The sequence below is a fragment of the Torulaspora delbrueckii genome, chromosome 1 (genome assembly GCF_000243375.1).
Source record: "Torulaspora delbrueckii CBS 1146 chromosome 1, complete genome".
Classification (NCBI taxonomy): Eukaryota; Fungi; Ascomycota; class Saccharomycetes; order Saccharomycetales; family Saccharomycetaceae; genus Torulaspora; species Torulaspora delbrueckii.
The window spans coordinates 1,122,611-1,143,690 of record NC_016501.1 but is presented as its reverse complement, the minus strand read 5'-3'; the positions used below and the strand labels follow the sequence as shown (position 1 = coordinate 1,143,690).

The following is a 21,080-nucleotide window of genomic DNA, read 5'->3' as shown; positions in this document are numbered from 1 at the left end:
TAGCTACAACTAATTTCATAGAATACAGCCTCTATGTATATAGGATAGTATGGCATTCTCAAAAATCATATTCAATATCAACTCTTGAAGTCGAATTGATGTCTACTTGCAAGTTCACATTATTATAAAATTATCTGTATATCAAAGGTCTAACGTTGGAAAAAATCTAACGTTGGAAAAAATCATCATCGCCGTATGCATCATCGTCCTCTTCGTAGTATTCTTCTGGATAGTCACCTTCTTCGTCACTATCTGAATCAATAGCTTCGCTATCGCTGTAATCCTCATCGGGCTCAAAATACATCTTTGTCAAAGTCTCTCCCTTCAAAGTGCTCTTGGCCTCCACTACAAAGGAACCTTCCACGTAACAGTTTGTCAGTTTACTTTTCTTCCCAATGACTGCATTTGGACCTACAATCACATTTTCTAGTAGAACTTCATCTTCAATCTTGACGCTTGGATGTAGGATGGAACCCGCAATTCGACAACGGTTGCCTATCACACAGTTAGCCCCAACGGCAGAGAGTTTAATGTTACTTCTCTCCAAAATGGTACATCCCGGTCCAACAATCGCATCAGCACCGATGGCAGAAGCAGAAGCAGTTGTAGTCTGTGCGTTTGAAGCCATTGTGTGTGCCTTAATTCTGAGTAGGAAACGGTTAGCCTCAGTGTATGCATTCAAGTTGTTAGCCCTAATGAAGGCACCGACTTCTGGCAAAATAAACATGCCAACTGTTTCTCTATTCTTAGAGTGTTGCCATGAGCGCCTAGCGAGGTCTCTAAACATTTTCCCCAATGATTTGTTGGCGTTAATCGGATCTTTGATCAGTTCATTATTGCTCTTGAAATAGTTTGGCTTGATAACACTTGCATTCTTTGCTGTAATTTCGTCCTCATCACCATCGTTCTTTGCGTTATCATTTTTTGGTTTCTTGTCTGACAAAAGTTGACACAACTCGTATGTGCAGAAATAGATCGAAGAGTTGACCAATTTCGTCGACACTGTGGCATTGGGGAACTTCCACAACAAATGCGTCCTGATTCGCAATGACTTCGATTTCTTGACCTCTTCAGTAGGATACACATCCAACAATACCGGTTGGAAATCTGTCTCCTCATTCTCAGAATACACCGTAAACGCCTGCTTATTCGTCTGCCTCTTATCTGCAATCTCCAACCCGTTTTTATAGTAAAAAGCCAAAGCTATATTGTTGGAATCCCGGTTCCTGTATTGTTCTATAAGGATCTGTGGTGGTATATCAGTGACAAAATCACAGGGCAACAGTACAAAATCGCCCTTTATCCTTTCGAGTAATTCCTTCTGGAAGCATTCTCCCGTAGTGGCAGCCTTAGAACCAATGAACTTGATAGGTTTCGGTGTTTGCAAATGATGCGCATGCGTAGATGAAGCTAGAGCTTTGGATAACACTCCAAACTGTTGTTCTCTCAACGAGATGAAATCTTGTAACCCCTCTTGAATTAGATCAACATCCTCACTCGATGCAACCACATTAATCTCCTTGAAATCGGCCTGATCGCACCAATTCAATACGTACTCGATCATAGGACGATTTCCAATGGGCAACAATGCTTTAGGCATTCCAGTGCCTACATGTTCCCTACCAGCATGGGAAAAAGGCTGAAGTTCAAGTCCTTCACCACAAAATATAAAAGCCTGCATTGCCAAACCTGATATTCAGCAAATGAACTGCTCAATGACAACAATTAACCGTCTTTTTAACAGGCGATGAGTTTGTGTAGAACTGCCAAATTTTTTCAGTTTTTCAATTTTTTAAAGCTTTAATTTAAAGTGAAGAAAGCATGTAAAGATAAAGAAAGACACTAAAGAGCACAACTAAACAGTCGTAACGGTCGTAGCTGAGGTCGGAATACATTGGGGAGCGATCTTGAAGAGTATTGAAAGGTACGCTTAAAGCCTATTGATTGATTTTTGATTTGTTACCCGGCTTGAAGGACTCTATAAGCAGGGAAAAGGGCCTAGGTTAGTAGAGATTCAGTGTATTTGCCACCCAGGAGTGGTTCAAAGTAAGAGATACTAGTTGTTTTAGATCAATTGAAGACTATTGCAAGATGAGTGAAGAGCGGGACCCTTTGATGGCCGCTTTTGAAAGCGAGGGACAGCAGAATGACCAAGTGAATGAAGCTGGCGGTAGTAATGAGGATCAACAGCAACAACAACAGGAGACTCCTGCACCAGTGGTAGATCCTGAACAAGAGGCCAGAGACAGGACCTTGAATGAATTTAAGAAGAAACTGATGGAACACAGAAGGTTTGATGACCAGTTGAAACAACGCCGTCAGACCATACGGGACTTAGAAAAGGCCTATGACAAGACAGAGAACGATATTAAGGCGTTGCAGAGTATTGGACAATTGATTGGGGAAGTAATGAAGGAATTATCAGAGGAGAAATATATTGTGAAGGCTTCATCGGGACCACGGTATATTGTTGGTGTGAGAAACTCTGTGGACCGTTCGAGATTAAAGAAAGGTGTTAGAGTTACTCTAGATATAACTACATTGACGATTATGCGAATTTTGCCTCGTGAAACTGACCCATTGGTTTACAATATGACAAGTTTCGAACAGGGCGATATATCCTTTGACGGTATCGGTGGGCTGACTGAACAGATTAGAGAGTTGAGGGAAGTGATAGAGCTACCTTTGAAGAACCCAGAAATTTTCCAAAGAGTTGGGATCCAACCACCAAAAGGTGTCTTGCTATATGGCCCACCTGGAACTGGTAAGACACTGTTAGCAAAAGCAGTAGCGGCTACTATCGGTGCTAATTTCATCTTCTCACCAGCTTCTGGTATCGTTGACAAATATATCGGTGAATCTGCTCGTATCATTAGAGAGATGTTCGCTTACGCTAAGGAACATGAACCTTGTATCATATTCATGGACGAAATTGATGCCATCGGTGGTCGTAGATTTAGTGAAGGAACTTCTGCAGATCGTGAAATTCAACGTACTTTGATGGAATTGCTGACACAGATGGATGGGTTCGATAATTTGGGTCAAACAAAAGTCATCATGGCTACCAATAGACCAGATACTTTGGACCCGGCTTTGTTGAGACCTGGTAGACTCGATAGAAAAATCGAGATCCCATTGCCCAACGAGGCTGGCAGGCTCGAGATTTTCAAGATCCACACGGTGCACGTCAAGAAGAGTGGTGAATTCGATTTTGAGGCTGCTGTCAAGATGAGTGATGGCTTCAATGGTGCCGATATTCGTAACTGTATCACCGAAGCAGGGTTCTTCGCAATTAGAGACGATCGTGATCATATCATACCTGAAGATTTGATGAAAGCTGTCAGGAAGGTTGCCGAAGTGAAGAAGTTGGAAGGTTCTCTAGATTATCAAAAACTATAGTAATAATGTAACTCATGTCTACTTAAACAGCTCTGAAATGCTGATCGAACTCTTGGGTCAAGTGTTGTCTCAATTTAGCAAACTTATTACTGAAATTTTGACTACAATATTGACAGATTAAATCGTGATTCTTCAAATATTGTTCTTCAGTTGCTTTAGGATCTGGTACTTGGTCTAGCGGCAACTTGTCCCAATTTACAAAGAAGTCCGTAGTAAAAGAATTATAATGCTTCTTATTCTTGAGTCTATCCGAATTCAGATCTTTGGTCATCACATGAATGTGTAAATTAGCCATAGAAGGCACGCTATGGACTCCAACTTGAATAAAACTGTCGATAAATGAGTATTTATCGTTGAATTCATCATCGCTCCCGAAGAACGGATCTAGTTTCAATGGTTTATACCGGCTAGTGAAATCTTTATAAGCATAGTCCTGTGCCCTATCGATATACTGATCCAGGTCATTCTGGACTTTTAAAGTGAGCGCAGTTGTTGGGTGTTGTCTTGTTAGCTGAGGATCCCGTATCAGCACCAACAAATGACACACAGACTTAGCGAACTTATCGCGAATTATTACCACTTTATCATCATAAAAGATCACTTCGTCACTCTCAAACCCTCCAGGATTTTTGATATACGGTTCCAAGGCAAACTTCCAAGACATCTTGCTTCTAGCCACTTAGTTAGTGATGAATGTTTTGTATATACACGAAAAAACTACAAAGTAGCCACTATAAATGATCCTTCAAATGGTCGTAAATCTTTTGTCCGATGGCAGCCTTCTCCTCATCTGTGATAGAAGGTCTTGGCCTTTGAGCCAGTTCTTTCTTCTCTGCCAAATATGCCTTCTTAGTCTCAGATAATGGCATCTTCGGTGCTACCAACTTGGAGATATCGCGAGCTGTCAGAGTACCTCTTCTGAACTTGGACCTTGGGTTACGGACCGTCAGTAGAGCATCCCTTGGAACAGGGTTCTTCACTATAGAGTCAATCCAAAAGGTTTGTTCTCTTGCTAATGCTGGTTCCGTAGCCAAATCACCATCCTCCGTAGGTTCTGGTCTGGGCCATGGAATAATAAGATCGTTTTGGCCAATCACTGATCTGTAAGGCATCATTTTTTTATATCCATCGTCATAGTAAGTTCCCTTGAACTCAATTCCCTTAACTGCCACGGTTTTTAGTTGGCCTGGATTAGCAGCATCATCGATCTCAGCGACCAATCTCAGATCTTGCTGCCTCACAGCCTTGGGGACAGTCAGCATATGTGTTCTCTGACCCTCGAGCCAAAATTGTTTGGGCACAGGAACGTTCGATGAGGGTCCATTTTCGTCTAGGATAAACCCATTGGTCATCACATCGTGTTGTTTAACCACACATATATTTCCCTTCTTCTCTCCCTTCAATATAACAACACGGTCCCCCGGCAGAAACCGCCAATCCTTGACAGTCTGAAATTTATCCTCCTCGTTCACACTTGGTAAAGCTGGTCTCATAAACTCTGGTGTAGATGTCCTCACAATCTTCTCTATACGGGACTCCAAATGCTTCGGAACATTGTTCATCTTGGACGCTACACGCGCCACCTTCGTCAGGTGCAAATACCCGCCACTAGACATCTTCACTCACCCAATTGATCTGCTATTAGAACTCTTCTAACTTCTTCTTTCAAGCTTTCACTCATCGTTAATAGTCCATTTTTTCTTCAAATTCTTAGAGTTGATTCTTGAAAAATTTCAGAGTAATACGGGTGACCGCTTTCTGGAGCTATAAAGCATTAGACTAATGGTACAATTGTGGCCTTTTGGGCCGGTTTGACTGGTTTTAGAACTAGCTGTCGGTGCAGATGGCTATAAACTCTTGCTCGTCAATTTCTCCGTCTCCGTCGAGGTCAAATTCCTCAATCATGGCCCGTAGTTCTTCGTCAGTGAGGTTCTCACCCAATTCTTTGGCTACTCGCCTTAAGTTCTTAAGACTAATCTTTCCTGTGTGGTCGTCGTCGAAAAGCTTGAATGCTCGACGAATTTCGTCTACCGGGTCTCTGTTTACTATTCGTTCTCCCATGATCAGGTAGAAATCTTCGTATTGCATCAGATGGCGTCCATCACGGTCATATTGGTCGATTAGATCTAATATTTCTCTCTTTGGAAGGTCAAATCCCAAGGCTCTCATAGCAACCTTCAATTCATGGTAATCTAAGTATCCGTCATTGTTCATATCGAAGAGAGAAAACGCTTCGTAGATCTCTTGTTTCTGTTCATCTAATAGCTGGTCCTGTAAGGGAGAAGTGTCCACGGAAGGAGAAGCTAAGGATGGGATAGGCTTATTGGGCTTTCTTCTGAGGTTGCTCATTGTTGCAATTGGTTCTAATCGTTCTTACTTGTTCTGTTGTGTAATAAATTTGTATTGTAAACGTTAATTTGACGTGTTTATTTATCATTTATTCGCGATTACTGACTACAAGGAAGGAGATACAAGACATGGAAGTGAACAGTTTTGGGTCGGTATGCTATGGATGAAGTAGTGACTGGTGATCGGGTACTGGTCGATGGAAAATTAGGAGTTGTCCGGTACACTGGCGTTACCGAATTCTGTGATGGTTGGTGGTATGGGATCGAACTTGAAGACTGTGTTGGGATCAATGATGGAAGTGTTCAGGGAAAGAGGTATTTTGATCTACAAGAGAAACAGGGAAACTATGGAATTTTTGCGCAATCAGAGGATATTCGTAAGATTGATGACGGTTGGGCTCTGAGAGAAGAGAACCGTAAATTACATAGTGTCGTGGAAGCCCTTGAGCGTAAGATTCGACAGTGGCATATGAAATGGGAACAACTGAATCATGAAAAGACAGCATCTGATTCACAGCGAACAGTGAAAGAGTGGGATTCAAAGTATACTGCACTTGAGGAAAAGTTGTCCACTGTGCAGGAGGAGAATGATGTATTGAAAACTGAGATCAAATCCTTGAAGGAGAAATTCGCTAATTTAAAGGTAAGGGATGCATCGACCAACCAAATAGAGGATGATCTGAATAAAGAATTGAATGATCTGCGAAAAGAAAACAAACAGCAGGAATCTATGCTAGCTATTTATGCTGAGATTGAAGAGGAATTACGAAGTCAATTAAATGCGTTGGAGCGTAGTTTTGACGAGCAGAAAATCTTGGAAAGCGTTGACTTGATAAAATCTATCGAGATTCGTCACGCTGAAGACCTGGCAAGCGTCAAAGAGCGAGAGCTAAGTTTGCGTAGCCAAATACAGGGTATTGTAGCCCAAAATGAGAAGAGTGATCTACTGCAGGAGATTTACGAGGTCGTATTTGGTAATGAAAAACCTACGGCACAAGTTTTGGGAGTACAATTTGAATTTTTGTTGAGATCGGTAGGCAATGACAAGTTCAACTTGCCTCTGAGACTCAAACTTAAAGCACAGCTTTACTTCGCAACCTTGTGTGAGATAGCAAAGAAATCTGAAGAGCCCGGTGATTTTTCTGAACGAATACGAAAACAGTTCGGCAATTGTACGGTTTATTTTGAATCTTTCTTGACAGGTAGCATTGGCGAGGATACCTTCAATATCACCCAAATAATATCGTTTATTCGGCATTACGAGTCTCTTGACTCGAGCTGTCGATTATTAACTGGGTTATTACCTTTCATTTTTGGCCCAATTTTGACTCAACTATTGGCGAATCTGCAAAAGAGATCCCTACCAGATGACAGCATCGGGCTCATTCGTGGCATATATTCACTTTCGGTTTCCATCAAGGAACTATGTCAGCAGTTGGAGGAGAAAAGAAAGCTTGGCGGAGAGCTGAATGTATTATATAGCACAACCATCTCGGACGTACTCGAGATGGTGACATCAATGATTGAAAGGTATGACGAGGGCCAGGTTGAAAACGAAACTGATGTGAACAAGGTCGATCTAGACAGCTATAAAAATTCATTCGCAGTTTTACTCAATGACCTGAAGCATCCACAGTATAACGCAGCAAAAAAAGAGGAATTCCCGGAATGTAACCCAAGACCTAACTCTAACCGTGTAACCAATATTAAACATCAGGGCATGGCAGACGACCAATTAGCCAAGCTTCATGCTAAAATTTCGGAGAAAGATACTGTCATTAATGAACTAAATGTGAAAAATAAGCTGTTGGAAATGAAGCTGACAAAAGCCAACTTGCCGAAAGTTGCTGATCATGTGTCTTTGGAAAGTAGTGATCAATTAAATTCCTCTAATAGCGAGAGCTTGGCTATTGAGCAGCCAATAACCAAGATACCATCCAGATCATATGCGGAAGAAGCAGATCTTTCATTTGATAGTATCACTACTGAGGCACACTTAAAGCACGTACGAAAGTCAGATCTGCTCTCTGAGATCAAAGACCTGCAGAGTGTGATCGTCAATTTGACGGAACATGAAGAAACCGTCGCGACCGATTTTACGTGGCTCACCGATGATAAGACTACCTTATCACCCGTCTTCAGTAATATTGAACAGCCGAACTTGAAACAGAAGACGAATGAAATTGCCAAAAACATCTTGGATTTCGCCAAGTGCTCCACCATTCCGTCCTACCAACATGGCGGAAAAATGCAGTCCAATTACATTCATAATGCAAGGTTTAAACAGGATGTGTTGGATTTGAAAATGAGGGACTTGCGCACTTAAAAATCCACAGTCTATCCTTATATAAATTTGCTAGGCGAGGGCCACTTTGGGGCCACATCAACCTCTTCCCTGGGGTAAAGCCACTCAAGGACAATGTAGATAATGTACTCTACGATAGCACACAAAACGTACAAATGTTTTGCCCAGCTACCATCTCTTCTGTAGAAACGCTTAACCATATGAACCCAGTTTTTATCTCTCGGTTGTGCGTCCTCGAAAACACCTTCATAAACCTTTTCGGTTCTTCTTGCGACATTCATCCAATTGTACATCGAAGATACTTCCTGATGAAATGACGAGGTTTCAATTTTTCCAGATTTTATCAGACCAATGGCCTTGTCTGTTGCCTCTACTAAGCTCGAGACTGATGTTTCTGGTGCGTGCACAGTCATACTTTCAGGTAACACCTCCGGAATACCACCAACGTTTGTAGAAACGATTAGCAAGCCACAAGAAGCTGCTTCCACCAGCACAGTTCCAAAAGCTTCCGTCAGACTTGGATGAAGGTAGATCTCACCTTGACACATCACATCTCTCACCTTTTCGTGCGCCACCGATCCCATCAACTGAACTCTCTCTTGTAATCTACAGGCCTCGATCATCTGCTGCAACTCAACGTACTTGGGTCCATCTCCTGCAATAATAAACTTGACATCATCATGTGAAGCGCATATGCGTGGCACAAGCCGTATGAGTATATCAACACCTTTGTTTGGGTATAATCTGCTGATAACCACTATAGTAATAGTGCCATCGGAGGGCTTTCTATCCTTAAGAGGTTGGAAATCTTCGCTGACCACTGCATTGGGGATCACTGATATCCTGTCTGGTGAAATGTCAGTTCTCACAATCATATTATCCTTGCAGATATTAGAGACACATATAACCTTATCAGTATTGGTTAACGTGAATGTAAGCAATTTATTCACCAGGATGGCCGTGATATTGGCAAATCCATAAAGGGAATGATCTGTAAAGACAGTTTTGAGACCCATTGTGTTGGCATGAAAGATAGATTCTAAGGAGAAGGTCGAAGCACTTCCATGAGAATGCACAATTTGAATCTGTTCACGAATCAAGATGTTTCTGACAATGGGAAATGTACCAAAGACATTGGGGAATGTTGTCTCTCTGTGTAGAACAAAATATGGGACATGATATACCTTTAAACCATTGGTCAAATGTCGTACACCCACTCGATCACCATAAGCATGGGTAATTATCACCACTGAGTGTCCCAACCGTATCAAACTCTGAGATAAATGATATATATGAAGTTCCACACCACCAAGCTGCGGATAGAAGAAATCACAGGCCATTCTGTTATCAATTGGTCGACATACCTGTTAGTATTGAAACTTTCAAGCCAAATGGCGATCTGACAGCCAATTTGCATACGCTATATTGTAGCCCATCTTGAGTTAGACCTTATGAGCTAAGACGGATATGAAAGCGTTCTCTCGCTTGTATGAAGTCGTTTCCTTCAAGCGATGCCCATCTAGTAGTGTACTTATTTCAAAACTATAATCTTTCAAGGCGCATTCAAAGTTAGTTGACTTCGAGAACAACAACCCCGAGGTAAAGGTTGAAACCTCTGAGGCTGATCAAATATTTGTCGTTGAATGAGAATACTTGGAACCAGAAGTGGTTACGATCGGGTGCCGAATATTGAGGCTGGTATTCCATCAGAAGGTGAAGCTGAAGACTTGCCACCGGAACCACCTGAATACGTTGATGATTCGAATGAAGGGGAGCCAAATGAGCACAGAAGCTCTATGGAGTCCATGATTATAGAGGATGTTCAAGATAATGAACGTTTAGTAAGCAAGTTTCGCCGTTTCAGGGACCAATTCAGCGACAATGTGGTTGAACCCATGAGAGAAAAAATAGTAGATCCTATGGCCCAATTGCTGGGTATGGCATCAGATAAGGTTGACCACTACCTGAACAAGATAGGAAACCCGTTGATCCTGAGGCGATTTTTTTACATATTTGCGATGTCTGCCATCACTTATATGGTACTCACCAGTGGCTTCATACCTGGGGAGAGAACTTCTGCTTATAAAGGAATGTTTTCTGATCATGGTGTGTTATTGCAATATGCCAAATCGTCGATTGATCTCTCCAAATTCGAACGTGATTGGGAATACTTGAGTAGTATGCCTCACATGTCTGGAACCAAAGGCGACTCTGCAATCAGACACTTTATAGAAGAATCAATGAACAACAATAGGCTGCGGCTGGTGAAAGAGAATGAGTATTTAGCGTACTCAAACTACCCGCAGGAGATGTATTTGAAAGCCTTCAAGAACGATCAGGAGGTAGATATAGAACTTACACCTGAAAACTTTAATCCGTTAGCGGCTACTGGGAAACTGAAAAAAGTGTCTTTAATATATGCAAATATGGGTATTACTGAGGATCTACAACGATTGAAGGATCAGGATGTACTAGTCGGTGATTACATTTTACTGGTTCATTATGGGAAACTCGTTAGTGAGCAGGTACTTGCAGCACAGAAATATGGTGCACAGGGTCTTATTTTCATAACGAGCCCCTTCGAGGAAAACAAAGACGTAATACAGCAGAGGAGTGTTGGCATGCCGCAATACTGGTCAGGAGATGCCATTGATCCCGGTTTAAACGAAGTATATGCCCCTCAAGTCGACACTGAACTTGAGCAGTCAAAGAGCGTACCTACAATTTTGACAATTCCACTATCTTGGAATCAAGGCTCAAAACTCCTCTCCTTACTCTCTGAAGATGGTGTAAAATTCGAAGATAACGCCAGTGGAAAGCCGGGGGATGTACTAATTGACATGTACGTCGAAATGGCCGTTAGAAGTAAACACCCTGTATATGATATCCTGGGTAAGATAGAGGGAAGGGAGCAGAATGACAAGGCTATAGTCATTGCTGCATCTAGAACGAGCACCAACAATGGAGCTACGTATCCTGCTTTCGGTACTACCATGCTTCTCTCTTTACTTCAGATGTTTCAAGAGCTAAAATACAAATATGATTGGAAACCTTTAAGAAATATTTATTTCATTTCATTTGGGGGAGCAGAGTTCAATTACGTGGGATCCGCTGAACTGGTGAAGCAGAGATTAGATAAACTGAAGGACGAAGTCTATTCCGTACTGGATATAAGTCAGTTAGGTATTGACCCGAATGAGAAGAAAATCAATGTTCAAGCTCATCCACTTTTACACCAGTTCTTTGGCAGCGAGCTTGAGAACATGGGCTTTGATGTTTCTTTGGAGCACGTTAAGCAATACGGGGACTGGACCCCATTCATGGCTAACGGTATTCCCGTTTCGGTGTTGTCCACCCCAAAGGTATTGAATTTTCAACCGCCAATTGGAACTTCGCAGGATTTATTCGGCAATGTTGATACATTGCTAGAGGACTCAGGCAAACGTGAAGATCTGTCTGACGTATTGTTATTTGCCTTCCAATCCGCTTTGAAACTTGCAGATAAACCTTTTATCCCATATGATGTCAGTGGATACATACAATACATCAACGAACTCTTGGAAGCGGTAGAGAAAAAATGGACTGGTAAATTAAATTTTCAAGGCGTTATAGAATCTCTCTTGACCTGGAGGAATATCGGCGAAGAATGGTCCGCTTGGCATAAGGGCTGGCAAAACATTGTATTCTCCCGCGAAGAAGGAATGGAACCTTCTTTGATCTCAGTGCACAGATGGACCTGGAACAAAAAACTATCAAACATCGGAAGAAGACAATGTTATCCCGACGGCCTAGCAAATAGGCCCTACTATAAAAACGTTATACTTGGTCCTACAATTTGGACTCAAAGTGACGGTGACGACTCGTGGAGTTTTCCAGGTGTTAGAGATGCAGTAAATGACGGAGACTGGCAGCGAGCTCAAGAAGAGCTTGATTTGGTCGCCAAGGCACTCGAATACTCGGCAACTATATTTCTCGAAGAGACTACAGATGTAGGAAACTGATATAAAATTTATATGAATCGATTTTGCATAACAAACGGGTACAGAGAGATACTTGAAAAGCCCTGAATATTAATTGACGACAGAGTTAGAGGCCTATCGAGTGAAGCTGTTCAATGACTATGTATCACACATGACGTCAGTAGGTTATCGTTTAAATAATTATCCAACAAGTGCCACAAGGCTGAACCTGGATGTGATGAGGATATCTACAATCTATCTAAAGATTGAACTGTAGATTTTATTGTCTATATTAAGATCTACCAAGCAGCTAGAACTCCCTTTTTCAACGAATTTCAAATTATCATTATGTCTTTTATCAAGAATCTCCTATTCGGTGGCTACAAAACTTCAGAAGATCCTACAGGTCTGTCCACAGATGCCAATGCCAACACTGACTCTACAAATAAAGTAGCTGAACCTGTTGTAGAAGGGAAATTTTACCCCCGTACTTTATACAAGTTTAATGGTCATGACGATGAAAAGATATTTCTAGCAGTAAAGGGTAAAGTGTATGATTGTACCAATGGAAGACAGTTTTACGGTCCAAGTGGTCCATATTCAAATTTTGCAGGTCATGATGCTTCCAGAGGGCTCGCCTTGAACTCTTTCGATCTCGATACCGTGAGAGATTGGGATAGACCTATCGATGATTTAAGAGACTTGAAGCCCGACCAGCTAGAAATTCTGGACGGGTGGGCAGAACATTTCGCAAAGAAATATCCTTGTATAGGGACTTTGTTACCTGAACCAGGTGTCAATGACAAAGTGCAAGATTCTGAATAAATTATTTATATACCATTAACGTACTACCATGATTATGATCATACCTTTTGATTTAGCTTATAAAACCTTGAACTGGTGTTTTCAGCAACTACAGTTGGCACCAATCTTGAGTAAGATATAAGTGGAGCCTCAGGGAATTCGCTCACTTTGATAATTTTTCCCGAAGAATTATGTCTGTGATTGTTTAGAGTGAGACGCTCAAATTTTGAAGCATAATTTTGAGCCGTGTCTTCACTTAATTCTTGAGTTTTATTTTTCATTACTTGCAGACCTGCTGCAGCATTTCTTTTAAGCGATGGATAATCTTTAATTCGTATTGATCTGTTCGGTGCAAATTCAAACAATTCTGGCGATTGAGGATTAATGGTTGAGAAATCTAGTTTCGAACATTTAATAACATTCGTCTCATGATAAATTACTCTGACATCTGCATTTCTCGATGTCATCTTTTTAATGGATCCGACAGTATTAGCACATTGGTGAGTTACAGCCTCTTGAACGGTCAGTTTACGTGCGCCATCGACATCAAAGGACTTCAATTTATATTTTCTCTTGCTTATCATCAATTTTGATAATCTGTTCCTTTGCAAAACACGCACTCTTGGTGACCTGGAGCAACCTTTTGGGAATTCAGCGATGAGCAATGGTTTCTTCCTGCTATTTCTTGGCTGTAAAGCGGTTGGCATATTCATCATATCTTCGGCATGAATACCGGAAATCGGACTGACGGCAGCTCCTCCTGTCCTGTGAATCTTGTGCAGCTTATGCAAATGCCACCGTTTTCGCAATCTGTAGCAGCTAATTAATTGTCGTAACTGAACAACGCAATGTGCTAAAAATCTTGACTTTGACCTTCTCGGTGGAGGTGGTGCCCTCATAATTCATTCAAAATAATCCGAAATTATTGCTGCAAATTCTCGATTACCTAGCTACTCAATACGTGAGCCTTTATACTCCTGTAAAGAATATAAAGATCATAATTACTGACATTTTATTTTATTTTCTGCTGGCGACACAAATTGAAAAATAATAAACTTCGAGTATATACTGTAACAACAATTTGAAAAGAAATTTGTCCCCATATATACGCGTATGTAAGCTTTGTTTCTCACAAAGAAACCAATCAATAAACAGAAAACCCACAGATTACATGGGAACCTCATTTTATGGTAACTTTTCTGGGCTGATTGTTGAGATTCATTGAATGAAAGCTTCTCTGGGCAAATTGTTGAGACTACTCTGAAAACCTTTAATGGCCACTTCATAATTCCATCCACTTTGTTCTGCCAAAATGTATGTATACTCAGCATTTAATTTTGTCTCTAAATGCAGCTTGTTTAATAGTTCAAGTTGAACAGGGTTCAGACGGGATTGAACATCTGGCGGAAGTTGCAATGTGGGAGCAATCTGAGGTACGGCTCCACCGTTCAGTGGCATTGCTGGATTATTAGGTTGTATAACAGGAGTTCCAAGTGCACCAGCAGTTGGCGCGCCTGCAGTGCCGATAGCCCCAGGTACAGGCGATGCAAATGGTGGAGTATTTGCGGCAGGATTCACACCAGATGAGTTTGATATAGATGAAGTATTCGTGACTGGTTGCTGAGATTCCAAAACCCATGCAGCGCTTGTGAACGGTCTGATTGCCAGTAAATCTGAGGCTATTACCACACCGTTTCCGGTGGGAACTATCACCCAGGTTCTGTCAAAGGATTTTTTTGATAGTCTATTGTTTGAAGTATTATGACCATGATTGAACCGTCTTGTCCTTGTGGGTCCATTTGACTTGTTATATGCATCGACTTCGGGTTTCTCAGTCTCTTCGAAGAAGCCATGCAGTGTTATTATGAAACCATTAACCTGCGGGTACGAAATAACTTGCATGGAGTATTCGTTTGGTCTATCCTGTATGTGATGTTTCGTCCGTGGGATTGACTTGAAAGCGTTGTTTATTGTCTCAGGCCCCAGAGATAACCGTTGTTGAATTGATTTCTCGCTCGAAACTTTACTAATGTTCCTTGATGACGACAGATAGTAGCCAAAAGATGGATTTTGATCCGAGTCTGCCACAGACGAAGGGGGCATAGAAGAGTCGACCGAGAGGGAGAACTGTGACTGTGGAGTGTATAGTGGTAATAGTTGTGTTCGGTCAGAATCCCAAAAGTTTAAGAAGTTGGCAACGAAATCTGTGGATGAGGATCCTAAGTCGTTTGTCTCGAAGAAGAACTGTTGAAGTTTCATTGGCAGAGAATATATCACATTCAGCTTTTGTTCATCTCTAACAATGACACTGTCCAGTATGACAAGCTTGGGGAAAAGTCTTAGCATTTCGGAACGATAGAGCTTATCGTTGGTAATAGGGTTATTAGTCATAAGTAACTCTCTAAGGTCCTTGAATTTATTCTTCCAAACTTCTAAACTTCTAAATCTTGCAATTTGATTGTTGGCCAAGCATAGATTTTTCAGATTCGGGAAGCTTTGTGCCAAAGTAGTGATACCAGAGACGTCTTTTAAATTGTTATCTGACAGATTAATACTCTCTACAACCATTTGTGGTTCCTTAGAGGCCAATTTCATCAAAGCTGGGAACATCTTGGATTGTGTAGATATTGAAGAAAACAAACCTTTCTGCACCAAATCGGGGTCTGCATGCAAATTCCCCAAATCTAACATCTTAGCCTGTGCGTTGTATCTTCTATACAAGAAATTCTTCAAAAGCATAATCGTATTAGAAGTTCCACCATTACTATCCTCTAAGATCTCTATCTTCAGATTTTGGCCTGCAAACCTGATACCATTCCAACGCATTAAAGCATCTGCATCAGTCCTATTTTGCACATAACCAGTGACTAATGGTCCCTCAACATTCGCATCAGTCATTGCAATACGAGTATTACGACTCAAAAAGTTCATGAGATCCTGCACACTCCCATTCTGCCAGTTTCTCACTCCAACTTTGACCCTATTTTGCTGCGACTGCTGCTGAGCCAAAGCACTGATACTATTCACGTTATGATACCCGTTCATACCGAAGCCTACCAGTCACTCGAAAGCCCGGAAAGACGTTCAATGGAAGCTCGTTTTGACCACTCAAGTGGTCCTCTTGATGGTTAGATTGCTTGAATTACAATTTTTTTTCAGAGCTAGAAATGAAAAATTCACCACATGATGGAACCTCTTGGCGAATTAACAGCGTAAATCATAGCCAATTGACTGTCTAAGAATGCTATTTGGACTCTCAGTGGTACTATATCGTGTACCAAGCTGTCTGGACTGGTTTAACGGGCTTGGAGAGGGCTCCAGGGACTTCAAATGGGCGAGATGAGCTTGTGGTCACATCCAACGAGCGCACTTGTACTTCTTTGACGTGGCAAAATAAGAAGACTCTAACGGTCAACATCCATTCTTGACGGTGAATAGCACTGTTCAAGTGGGCCAATTGAGTCGTTAGGAGCTTGCAAAGATGCCGCAAAGCTATGAGTACGACGAAGGTAGTGAAACGTGGCCGTTTTTCGTTTTGACCATGTTGTTTGTGGTATTGGTGCCTCTGTCAATTTCGCAGATCTATCGATTGTTTTTAGATCGATCCAACGCAACTGAATATGGCGATCCTGAGCAAGAGAAGGTGCAGAAGATCCTTGAGGAAGTTAATGATGAATTTGTTACTGAGGATGTGAGAGTTTTCCGTCAGGCTTATGAAAAGAGTGCGAGATCGAACATTTGGAGTAAGAGGAACATAGTACTGATCGTCGGGTGGGCTCTAGTCGCATTTTTGATTCAGAGAATTCGAGAAAATGATGCCATTGTAGCTTCTGCAACTGGTCTTTTCGATCCCTACGCTTTGCTTGGAGTTTCACCAAGCGCTACTGACAGAGATATTAAATCAGCATATAGAAAGTTATCTGTCAAGTTCCACCCAGATAAGCTTTCGAAGGACCTGGGCGGTGAAGAGAGGGCTAGAATAGAAGAGATGTATGTCCAAATTTCTAAGGCCTATGAAGCTCTAACGGACGAGATTACAAAGGCAAATTATTTGACTTATGGTCATCCTGATGGACCGCAAACTGTGAGTCATGGTATTGCACTTCCAAGCTTTTTAGTGGATCGTGTTGCTTCTCCTGTGGTTATTCTTATCTACGCGGTGATGTTGAGTATTGTGTTGCCATACTTTGTCACCAAATGGTGGTCTAGGACTAATTCTTTTACCAAAAAGGGTATTCATGTGAAAACCGCCTCCCATTTTGTTGATAGATTAGCAAATTTTAAGCCATCAGAGATTGTCACAGTTGATCTAATTGTTAATTGGTTATCCAATGCTGAGGAGTTTAAGATTATCTTCCCAAATTTGACTGCCGCAGATTTTGAGGAGTTGATTCACGATCACATCGACCGCACTAATAACTCCAGATTAAAGGATCCAAAGGTAAGATTCAGAATTGTCAGTAAATGTCATTCATTGTTGCATGGTCTACTTGATCTGGCATGCGGTGTCAGAAATACCGAGATCGCAAATGCCACCTTAGAAACTTTCAAATGTATTGTTCAAGCTGTGCCTCATACTCCCTATCGTCAAATTTTGCAACTGCCAAATGTAAACAAGGAAAAATTCTTGGAGGGGTCTGTTGATGAGATCTACACTTTGGGCAAACTGTTCACTTACGAAGATAAGGAGATCGGAAAAATTTTGGGAATTGATGATGAGCACAAGTTGAAAAAGACCTTAACGGTGGCTTCGCACATTCCTCATTTGAAATTGATTAAAGCAGATTTCTTAGTTCCTGGTGAACCTCAAGTAACTCCATCATCAACTCCACACATCTCAGTGAAGTTTTTGGTTCGTTCTGCCAAGCAAAAAATTATACCACCAGAGAAATTCCCTGAATCCATGCTAGAGGAACCACAAGATTTTGAATTTCAAAAAGATCCATTCAGCATCTTGGAATCTCAACCACCGATGCCTTACTCTTATGCTCCATTTTTTCCAACGAAAAGACGTAATGCACTATGCTGTCTTGTGGCTCTACAAAAAGACGGTAAATTGATACAAACGCCCGTCGTTATCGACAAACTTTCTCTTCAAAACTTGAACAAAGATTTTGACAAGAGACAAGTCAAGGATTTAGATGAGAATTTCAAACCTGAAGAATGGTCTATTGGGACAATAAAGATTCCATTGGGTCAGCCAGCTCCCGCTGAGACTGGTGACGCCTTTTTCAGAGTCATCATCAAATCGACAGATTATTTCACCTCTGACTTGGATTTCACGATGACCATGCAGGTTCGTGAGACACCTGCTCAGACGGAGGAAAAAATCATTGAATATGATGAAGAAGATGGAACTGAAGATGAGTCATCAGATGATTCAGACAACGATGATGATGAAGAAGAAGATGAAGATAGTGATTACACTGATATCGACACAGATACCGAAGTGGAAGAGGACGCTGTCGATGAGACGAAATGAGCTGTCGATGCGTCCTATCTGTAATTATTACTATCTATGCATTGATAAATTTCTATATATCCCCTCATACAAGCCAGAAATGGTATTGCAACTCATGGAATATGCTTTTTCAGGACATAGCAGTCGGGAGATCCTGTGGTATCCTTGTAATAATCCTTCAAGATATTACCTTCATTTACAAATCCATGCTTGATATACCAATTGATGGCAGATTCATTGTCAGTTGCAACGTGAACATAAATATCGTGCTGGAAGTGCTTCTTGCATTCAGTTTCAACGTAACTCAAAAGTTTTCCACCTATACCTTTACCTCTATAGTGCTCTAACACTACTAGAATCTCAATATAGACGCCTTGAGGAAGAACATCGCCCTTTTTGTTGGGCAAAAGTTTAGCCTTCACTCCTCCAACTGCAATCTCACTGTAGTAACCCAATTGAGCAAAGAAGGTGTCTTTTTTAGCATTCTTGCCCTTGGGGAACAACTCTTGAAAGAAACTTTCAGGATATTGCACGGGCAAAACGGAATTGCATAGTTTAACTAAAGTTCCCAGGTTGTTCTCATAGACATTATCGAGTGCAGTCAAATCACGAGGCATCGTAATAGCTGTTGAGGGTCTTGAAGTCTTGTATCAGATCGATTATTTGACTGTACTTTTTTATTAAACTGTTTAACAAAAAGCCCAAGTTGATCAAGTATTTCACTAGAAAAAAGAGCAGGTTACAGATGAGCCAATGATGCTGACTATTATCAAGTATAGAGATCTCTCACGCAATTATAATCATATCCTTTTAACAGTACGCCATTATGCTAATGTGAGAAATAAAGATTTAGATTGGTCTTCAGTGTTCGATCCCAGAACTCCCAGGAAGAAGGCCTTGAATATATTCAAAAAGAACCTAATGGGGTCAATTGAAGGAAGCTACACCCCAACCAAAAACTCTCCGGAATACAAAGCAATTTTGGCCTTAAAAGAAGACGAAAAAGTGTCAACGAGAAGATTATGTGAGCTGATCATGCAGCACCGAATTGATGAGCAGAGGTTGTGGGAGGTTATTAAAGAGGCAGGTAACAGTCATTTGGCTAATGTAATAATACCTTTGAGGATTGAAGAACAAAATACTCAGCAAAGTCGAAAGAAACGGAAACAGTTATTGAAAATCAGTCCTCAAAACAGAGATCCTATACAAAAAGTACTGAAAAAGCTTCAAAATGGAGAAGTTGACGCAGAAGCTTCACAGAAATCTTCGATTTTTTCAAGTTACGAGAGCCAAGACGATAGAAATACATCACGATCACAGTCTGAAAACTCACGAAATATTGACGTTAGATGCCTCGAGCATTACCTACAGAAAGCTGAACAACATGAATCACAACGAAGAAAATATGCTTGGGAACAAGCTAAAAAATACAATTGGGAGCAAAACTATCAAGGGCCAGAAAATCTCTCTGCAGGCCAAATACTGTTCACTGCCTCTGATGACAAGAGAGCAAGAAAGGGCCTTATTGGACGACTAGCATCTCTCTTCTCTTCACCATCAGTTCCGGATTCTCAACGCTCAACTGATGATGAATCAAAGGAATTGCTTGTCTACGAGTTGACGACAAAAACAGAACGAATTGCTCCACTTTCGAACGATAACAGTTTATTCAATATAAATTACAAAGATCTGTTTGGTATTATTAACAGTTCTGGCAGCGCTCCGGAAGAAATCCTTAGCGTCATAAATCGGTTCGAGAACAAGGGATGGAAACTAGTTGGTGATCTATACGACCAGTCTCAAAGCATTGTCTTCCAAAGACAAGCCTCCTCAGCCAGCCCTTTAAAGGCAGATAAATCTTTCAAAAGGAACACTTGGTTATTGACCTCAATCGTTGTCGCACTTATCTATGGCTCATATGAATTCCAGTCAAGCATTGGGCGAGTCAAAGACCATCCACGCTCTTCAGCATCAAGTTGAATTTTTATAGACTATTATTGCATGTCCACATCTTTATTGTCGGTAGCTGGCTTAGCATTCCCACCAACGACCTGCTCACCGTCAGTGTTTATTCTAACCATTTTAAGCGTACTCATCATGCCAAAAGATTGATTCCAATTTCTCAGAAATTTGACGTTTTTCTCATCCGTTAAATCAGGGCATAAGAAACCTTTCTTAAACTCTTCCATCTCCGAATCTCTCTTCTGCTGTAAGATCAACTGTTTATTGGAAGGCGGCCTGTTATCTCTTCTTTTCTTCTTGAATTCCTCTAACTCTGGATCATCACGGGAGATGAACTGTTGTATGAACACAGCAGATTCACGATGGTCGAAAGTTTTCTGATCTTTGAATGAGTCCAGATTGATCACATCTTGGATAAACTTGACCCTCGCTAGCTCGTTTGACCTCCGTTCATTGTAAGCTTTCTTCTTGGCCGCTATTTTATTCTCACGCAAAGTTCCTCTATTAAGCTGCTGGAATTTACGGCCTCTTGGATGTACCATGGGTTTCTTACCACCAGATTTGAAATTTTTTTGTATCTTTGATAAAGACTTTGATAACGGCATAAGTGAGGATGTTTGACAGAAGTGGACCCTGAAGAGCTTTGCAATGGTCCTGTGAGCAGCCCTTTACTGTATATGATAGAGGCAATGAGATGGGATGAGATGCGATGAGATTAAAAATTTGACATCGCTTCGAAGAAAAAAAAACAGTGCCTCCACTAAGATAATCGTCAGCGATAACAGAGAATAATTCAGAGAACAGCAGTTGCTCGAATGCCATTTACTCAATTGATTTAATTT

At 41.2% G+C, this 21,080-nt stretch overlaps 15 protein-coding genes across 15 annotated transcripts; 6 read left to right on the top strand and 9 right to left on the bottom strand.

Moving 5' to 3' along the window:
• Nucleotides 1–166: 166 nt before the first annotated feature.
• On the bottom strand, nucleotides 167–1,681 carry GCD1 (translation initiation factor eIF2B subunit gamma; the record flags this gene model as incomplete). Its single annotated transcript, XM_003679149.1, has 1 exon — nucleotides 167–1,681. One exon carries the CDS (start codon nucleotides 1,679–1,681, stop codon nucleotides 167–169), a length of 1,515 nt encoding a protein of 504 aa, XP_003679197.1.
• Nucleotides 1,682–2,091: 410 nt separating this feature from the next.
• On the top strand, nucleotides 2,092–3,399 carry RPT4 (proteasome regulatory particle base subunit RPT4; the record flags this gene model as incomplete). The annotated part of the gene is made up of 1 exon (XM_003679148.1): nucleotides 2,092–3,399. The coding sequence occupies one exon, from the start codon at nucleotides 2,092–2,094 to the stop codon at nucleotides 3,397–3,399; it is 1,308 nt and encodes a 435-aa protein (XP_003679196.1).
• A 22-nt stretch (nucleotides 3,400–3,421) lies between these two features.
• Nucleotides 3,422–4,063, bottom strand: HNT3 (DNA 5'-adenosine monophosphate hydrolase; the record flags this gene model as incomplete). Its single annotated transcript, XM_003679147.1, has 1 exon — nucleotides 3,422–4,063. One exon carries the CDS (start codon nucleotides 4,061–4,063, stop codon nucleotides 3,422–3,424), a length of 642 nt encoding a protein of 213 aa, XP_003679195.1.
• A 67-nt stretch (nucleotides 4,064–4,130) lies between these two features.
• Nucleotides 4,131–5,015, bottom strand: MRPL40 (mitochondrial 54S ribosomal protein uL24m; the record flags this gene model as incomplete). Its single annotated transcript, XM_003679146.1, has 1 exon — nucleotides 4,131–5,015. One exon carries the CDS (start codon nucleotides 5,013–5,015, stop codon nucleotides 4,131–4,133), a length of 885 nt encoding a protein of 294 aa, XP_003679194.1.
• Nucleotides 5,016–5,226: 211 nt separating this feature from the next.
• Nucleotides 5,227–5,748, bottom strand: CDC31 (centrin; the record flags this gene model as incomplete). Its single annotated transcript, XM_003679145.1, has 1 exon — nucleotides 5,227–5,748. One exon carries the CDS (start codon nucleotides 5,746–5,748, stop codon nucleotides 5,227–5,229), a length of 522 nt encoding a protein of 173 aa, XP_003679193.1.
• Nucleotides 5,749–5,907: 159 nt separating this feature from the next.
• Nucleotides 5,908–8,073, top strand: NIP100 (Nip100p; the record flags this gene model as incomplete). The annotated part of the gene is made up of 1 exon (XM_003679144.1): nucleotides 5,908–8,073. One exon carries the CDS (start codon nucleotides 5,908–5,910, stop codon nucleotides 8,071–8,073), a length of 2,166 nt encoding a protein of 721 aa, XP_003679192.1.
• A 17-nt stretch (nucleotides 8,074–8,090) lies between these two features.
• SPT14 (phosphatidylinositol N-acetylglucosaminyltransferase SPT14) lies at nucleotides 8,091–9,488 on the bottom strand (the record flags this gene model as incomplete). Its single annotated transcript, XM_003679143.1, has 2 exons — nucleotides 8,091–9,393; nucleotides 9,472–9,488. 2 exons carry the CDS (start codon nucleotides 9,486–9,488, stop codon nucleotides 8,091–8,093), a joined length of 1,320 nt encoding a protein of 439 aa, XP_003679191.1.
• Nucleotides 9,489–9,695: 207 nt separating this feature from the next.
• On the top strand, nucleotides 9,696–12,053 carry TDEL0A06470 (uncharacterized protein; the record flags this gene model as incomplete). Its single annotated transcript, XM_003679142.1, has 1 exon — nucleotides 9,696–12,053. The coding sequence occupies one exon, from the start codon at nucleotides 9,696–9,698 to the stop codon at nucleotides 12,051–12,053; it is 2,358 nt and encodes a 785-aa protein (XP_003679190.1).
• Nucleotides 12,054–12,359: 306 nt separating this feature from the next.
• On the top strand, nucleotides 12,360–12,836 carry DAP1 (Dap1p; the record flags this gene model as incomplete). Its single annotated transcript, XM_003679141.1, has 1 exon — nucleotides 12,360–12,836. The coding sequence occupies one exon, from the start codon at nucleotides 12,360–12,362 to the stop codon at nucleotides 12,834–12,836; it is 477 nt and encodes a 158-aa protein (XP_003679189.1).
• A 38-nt stretch (nucleotides 12,837–12,874) lies between these two features.
• Nucleotides 12,875–13,714, bottom strand: OSW1 (Osw1p; the record flags this gene model as incomplete). Its single annotated transcript, XM_003679140.1, has 1 exon — nucleotides 12,875–13,714. The coding sequence occupies one exon, from the start codon at nucleotides 13,712–13,714 to the stop codon at nucleotides 12,875–12,877; it is 840 nt and encodes a 279-aa protein (XP_003679188.1).
• A 319-nt stretch (nucleotides 13,715–14,033) lies between these two features.
• On the bottom strand, nucleotides 14,034–15,860 carry MEX67 (Mex67p; the record flags this gene model as incomplete). Its single annotated transcript, XM_003679139.1, has 1 exon — nucleotides 14,034–15,860. One exon carries the CDS (start codon nucleotides 15,858–15,860, stop codon nucleotides 14,034–14,036), a length of 1,827 nt encoding a protein of 608 aa, XP_003679187.1.
• A 436-nt stretch (nucleotides 15,861–16,296) lies between these two features.
• On the top strand, nucleotides 16,297–18,297 carry SEC63 (protein-transporting protein SEC63; the record flags this gene model as incomplete). The annotated part of the gene is made up of 1 exon (XM_003679138.1): nucleotides 16,297–18,297. The coding sequence occupies one exon, from the start codon at nucleotides 16,297–16,299 to the stop codon at nucleotides 18,295–18,297; it is 2,001 nt and encodes a 666-aa protein (XP_003679186.1).
• A 92-nt stretch (nucleotides 18,298–18,389) lies between these two features.
• On the bottom strand, nucleotides 18,390–18,893 carry NAT5 (peptide alpha-N-acetyltransferase subunit NAT5; the record flags this gene model as incomplete). The annotated part of the gene is made up of 1 exon (XM_003679137.1): nucleotides 18,390–18,893. The coding sequence occupies one exon, from the start codon at nucleotides 18,891–18,893 to the stop codon at nucleotides 18,390–18,392; it is 504 nt and encodes a 167-aa protein (XP_003679185.1).
• Nucleotides 18,894–19,029: 136 nt separating this feature from the next.
• Nucleotides 19,030–20,256, top strand: MRX4 (Mrx4p; the record flags this gene model as incomplete). Its single annotated transcript, XM_003679136.1, has 1 exon — nucleotides 19,030–20,256. The coding sequence occupies one exon, from the start codon at nucleotides 19,030–19,032 to the stop codon at nucleotides 20,254–20,256; it is 1,227 nt and encodes a 408-aa protein (XP_003679184.1).
• A 14-nt stretch (nucleotides 20,257–20,270) lies between these two features.
• On the bottom strand, nucleotides 20,271–20,843 carry TMA16 (Tma16p; the record flags this gene model as incomplete). Its single annotated transcript, XM_003679135.1, has 1 exon — nucleotides 20,271–20,843. One exon carries the CDS (start codon nucleotides 20,841–20,843, stop codon nucleotides 20,271–20,273), a length of 573 nt encoding a protein of 190 aa, XP_003679183.1.
• Between the last annotated feature and the right edge of the window lie 237 nt (nucleotides 20,844–21,080).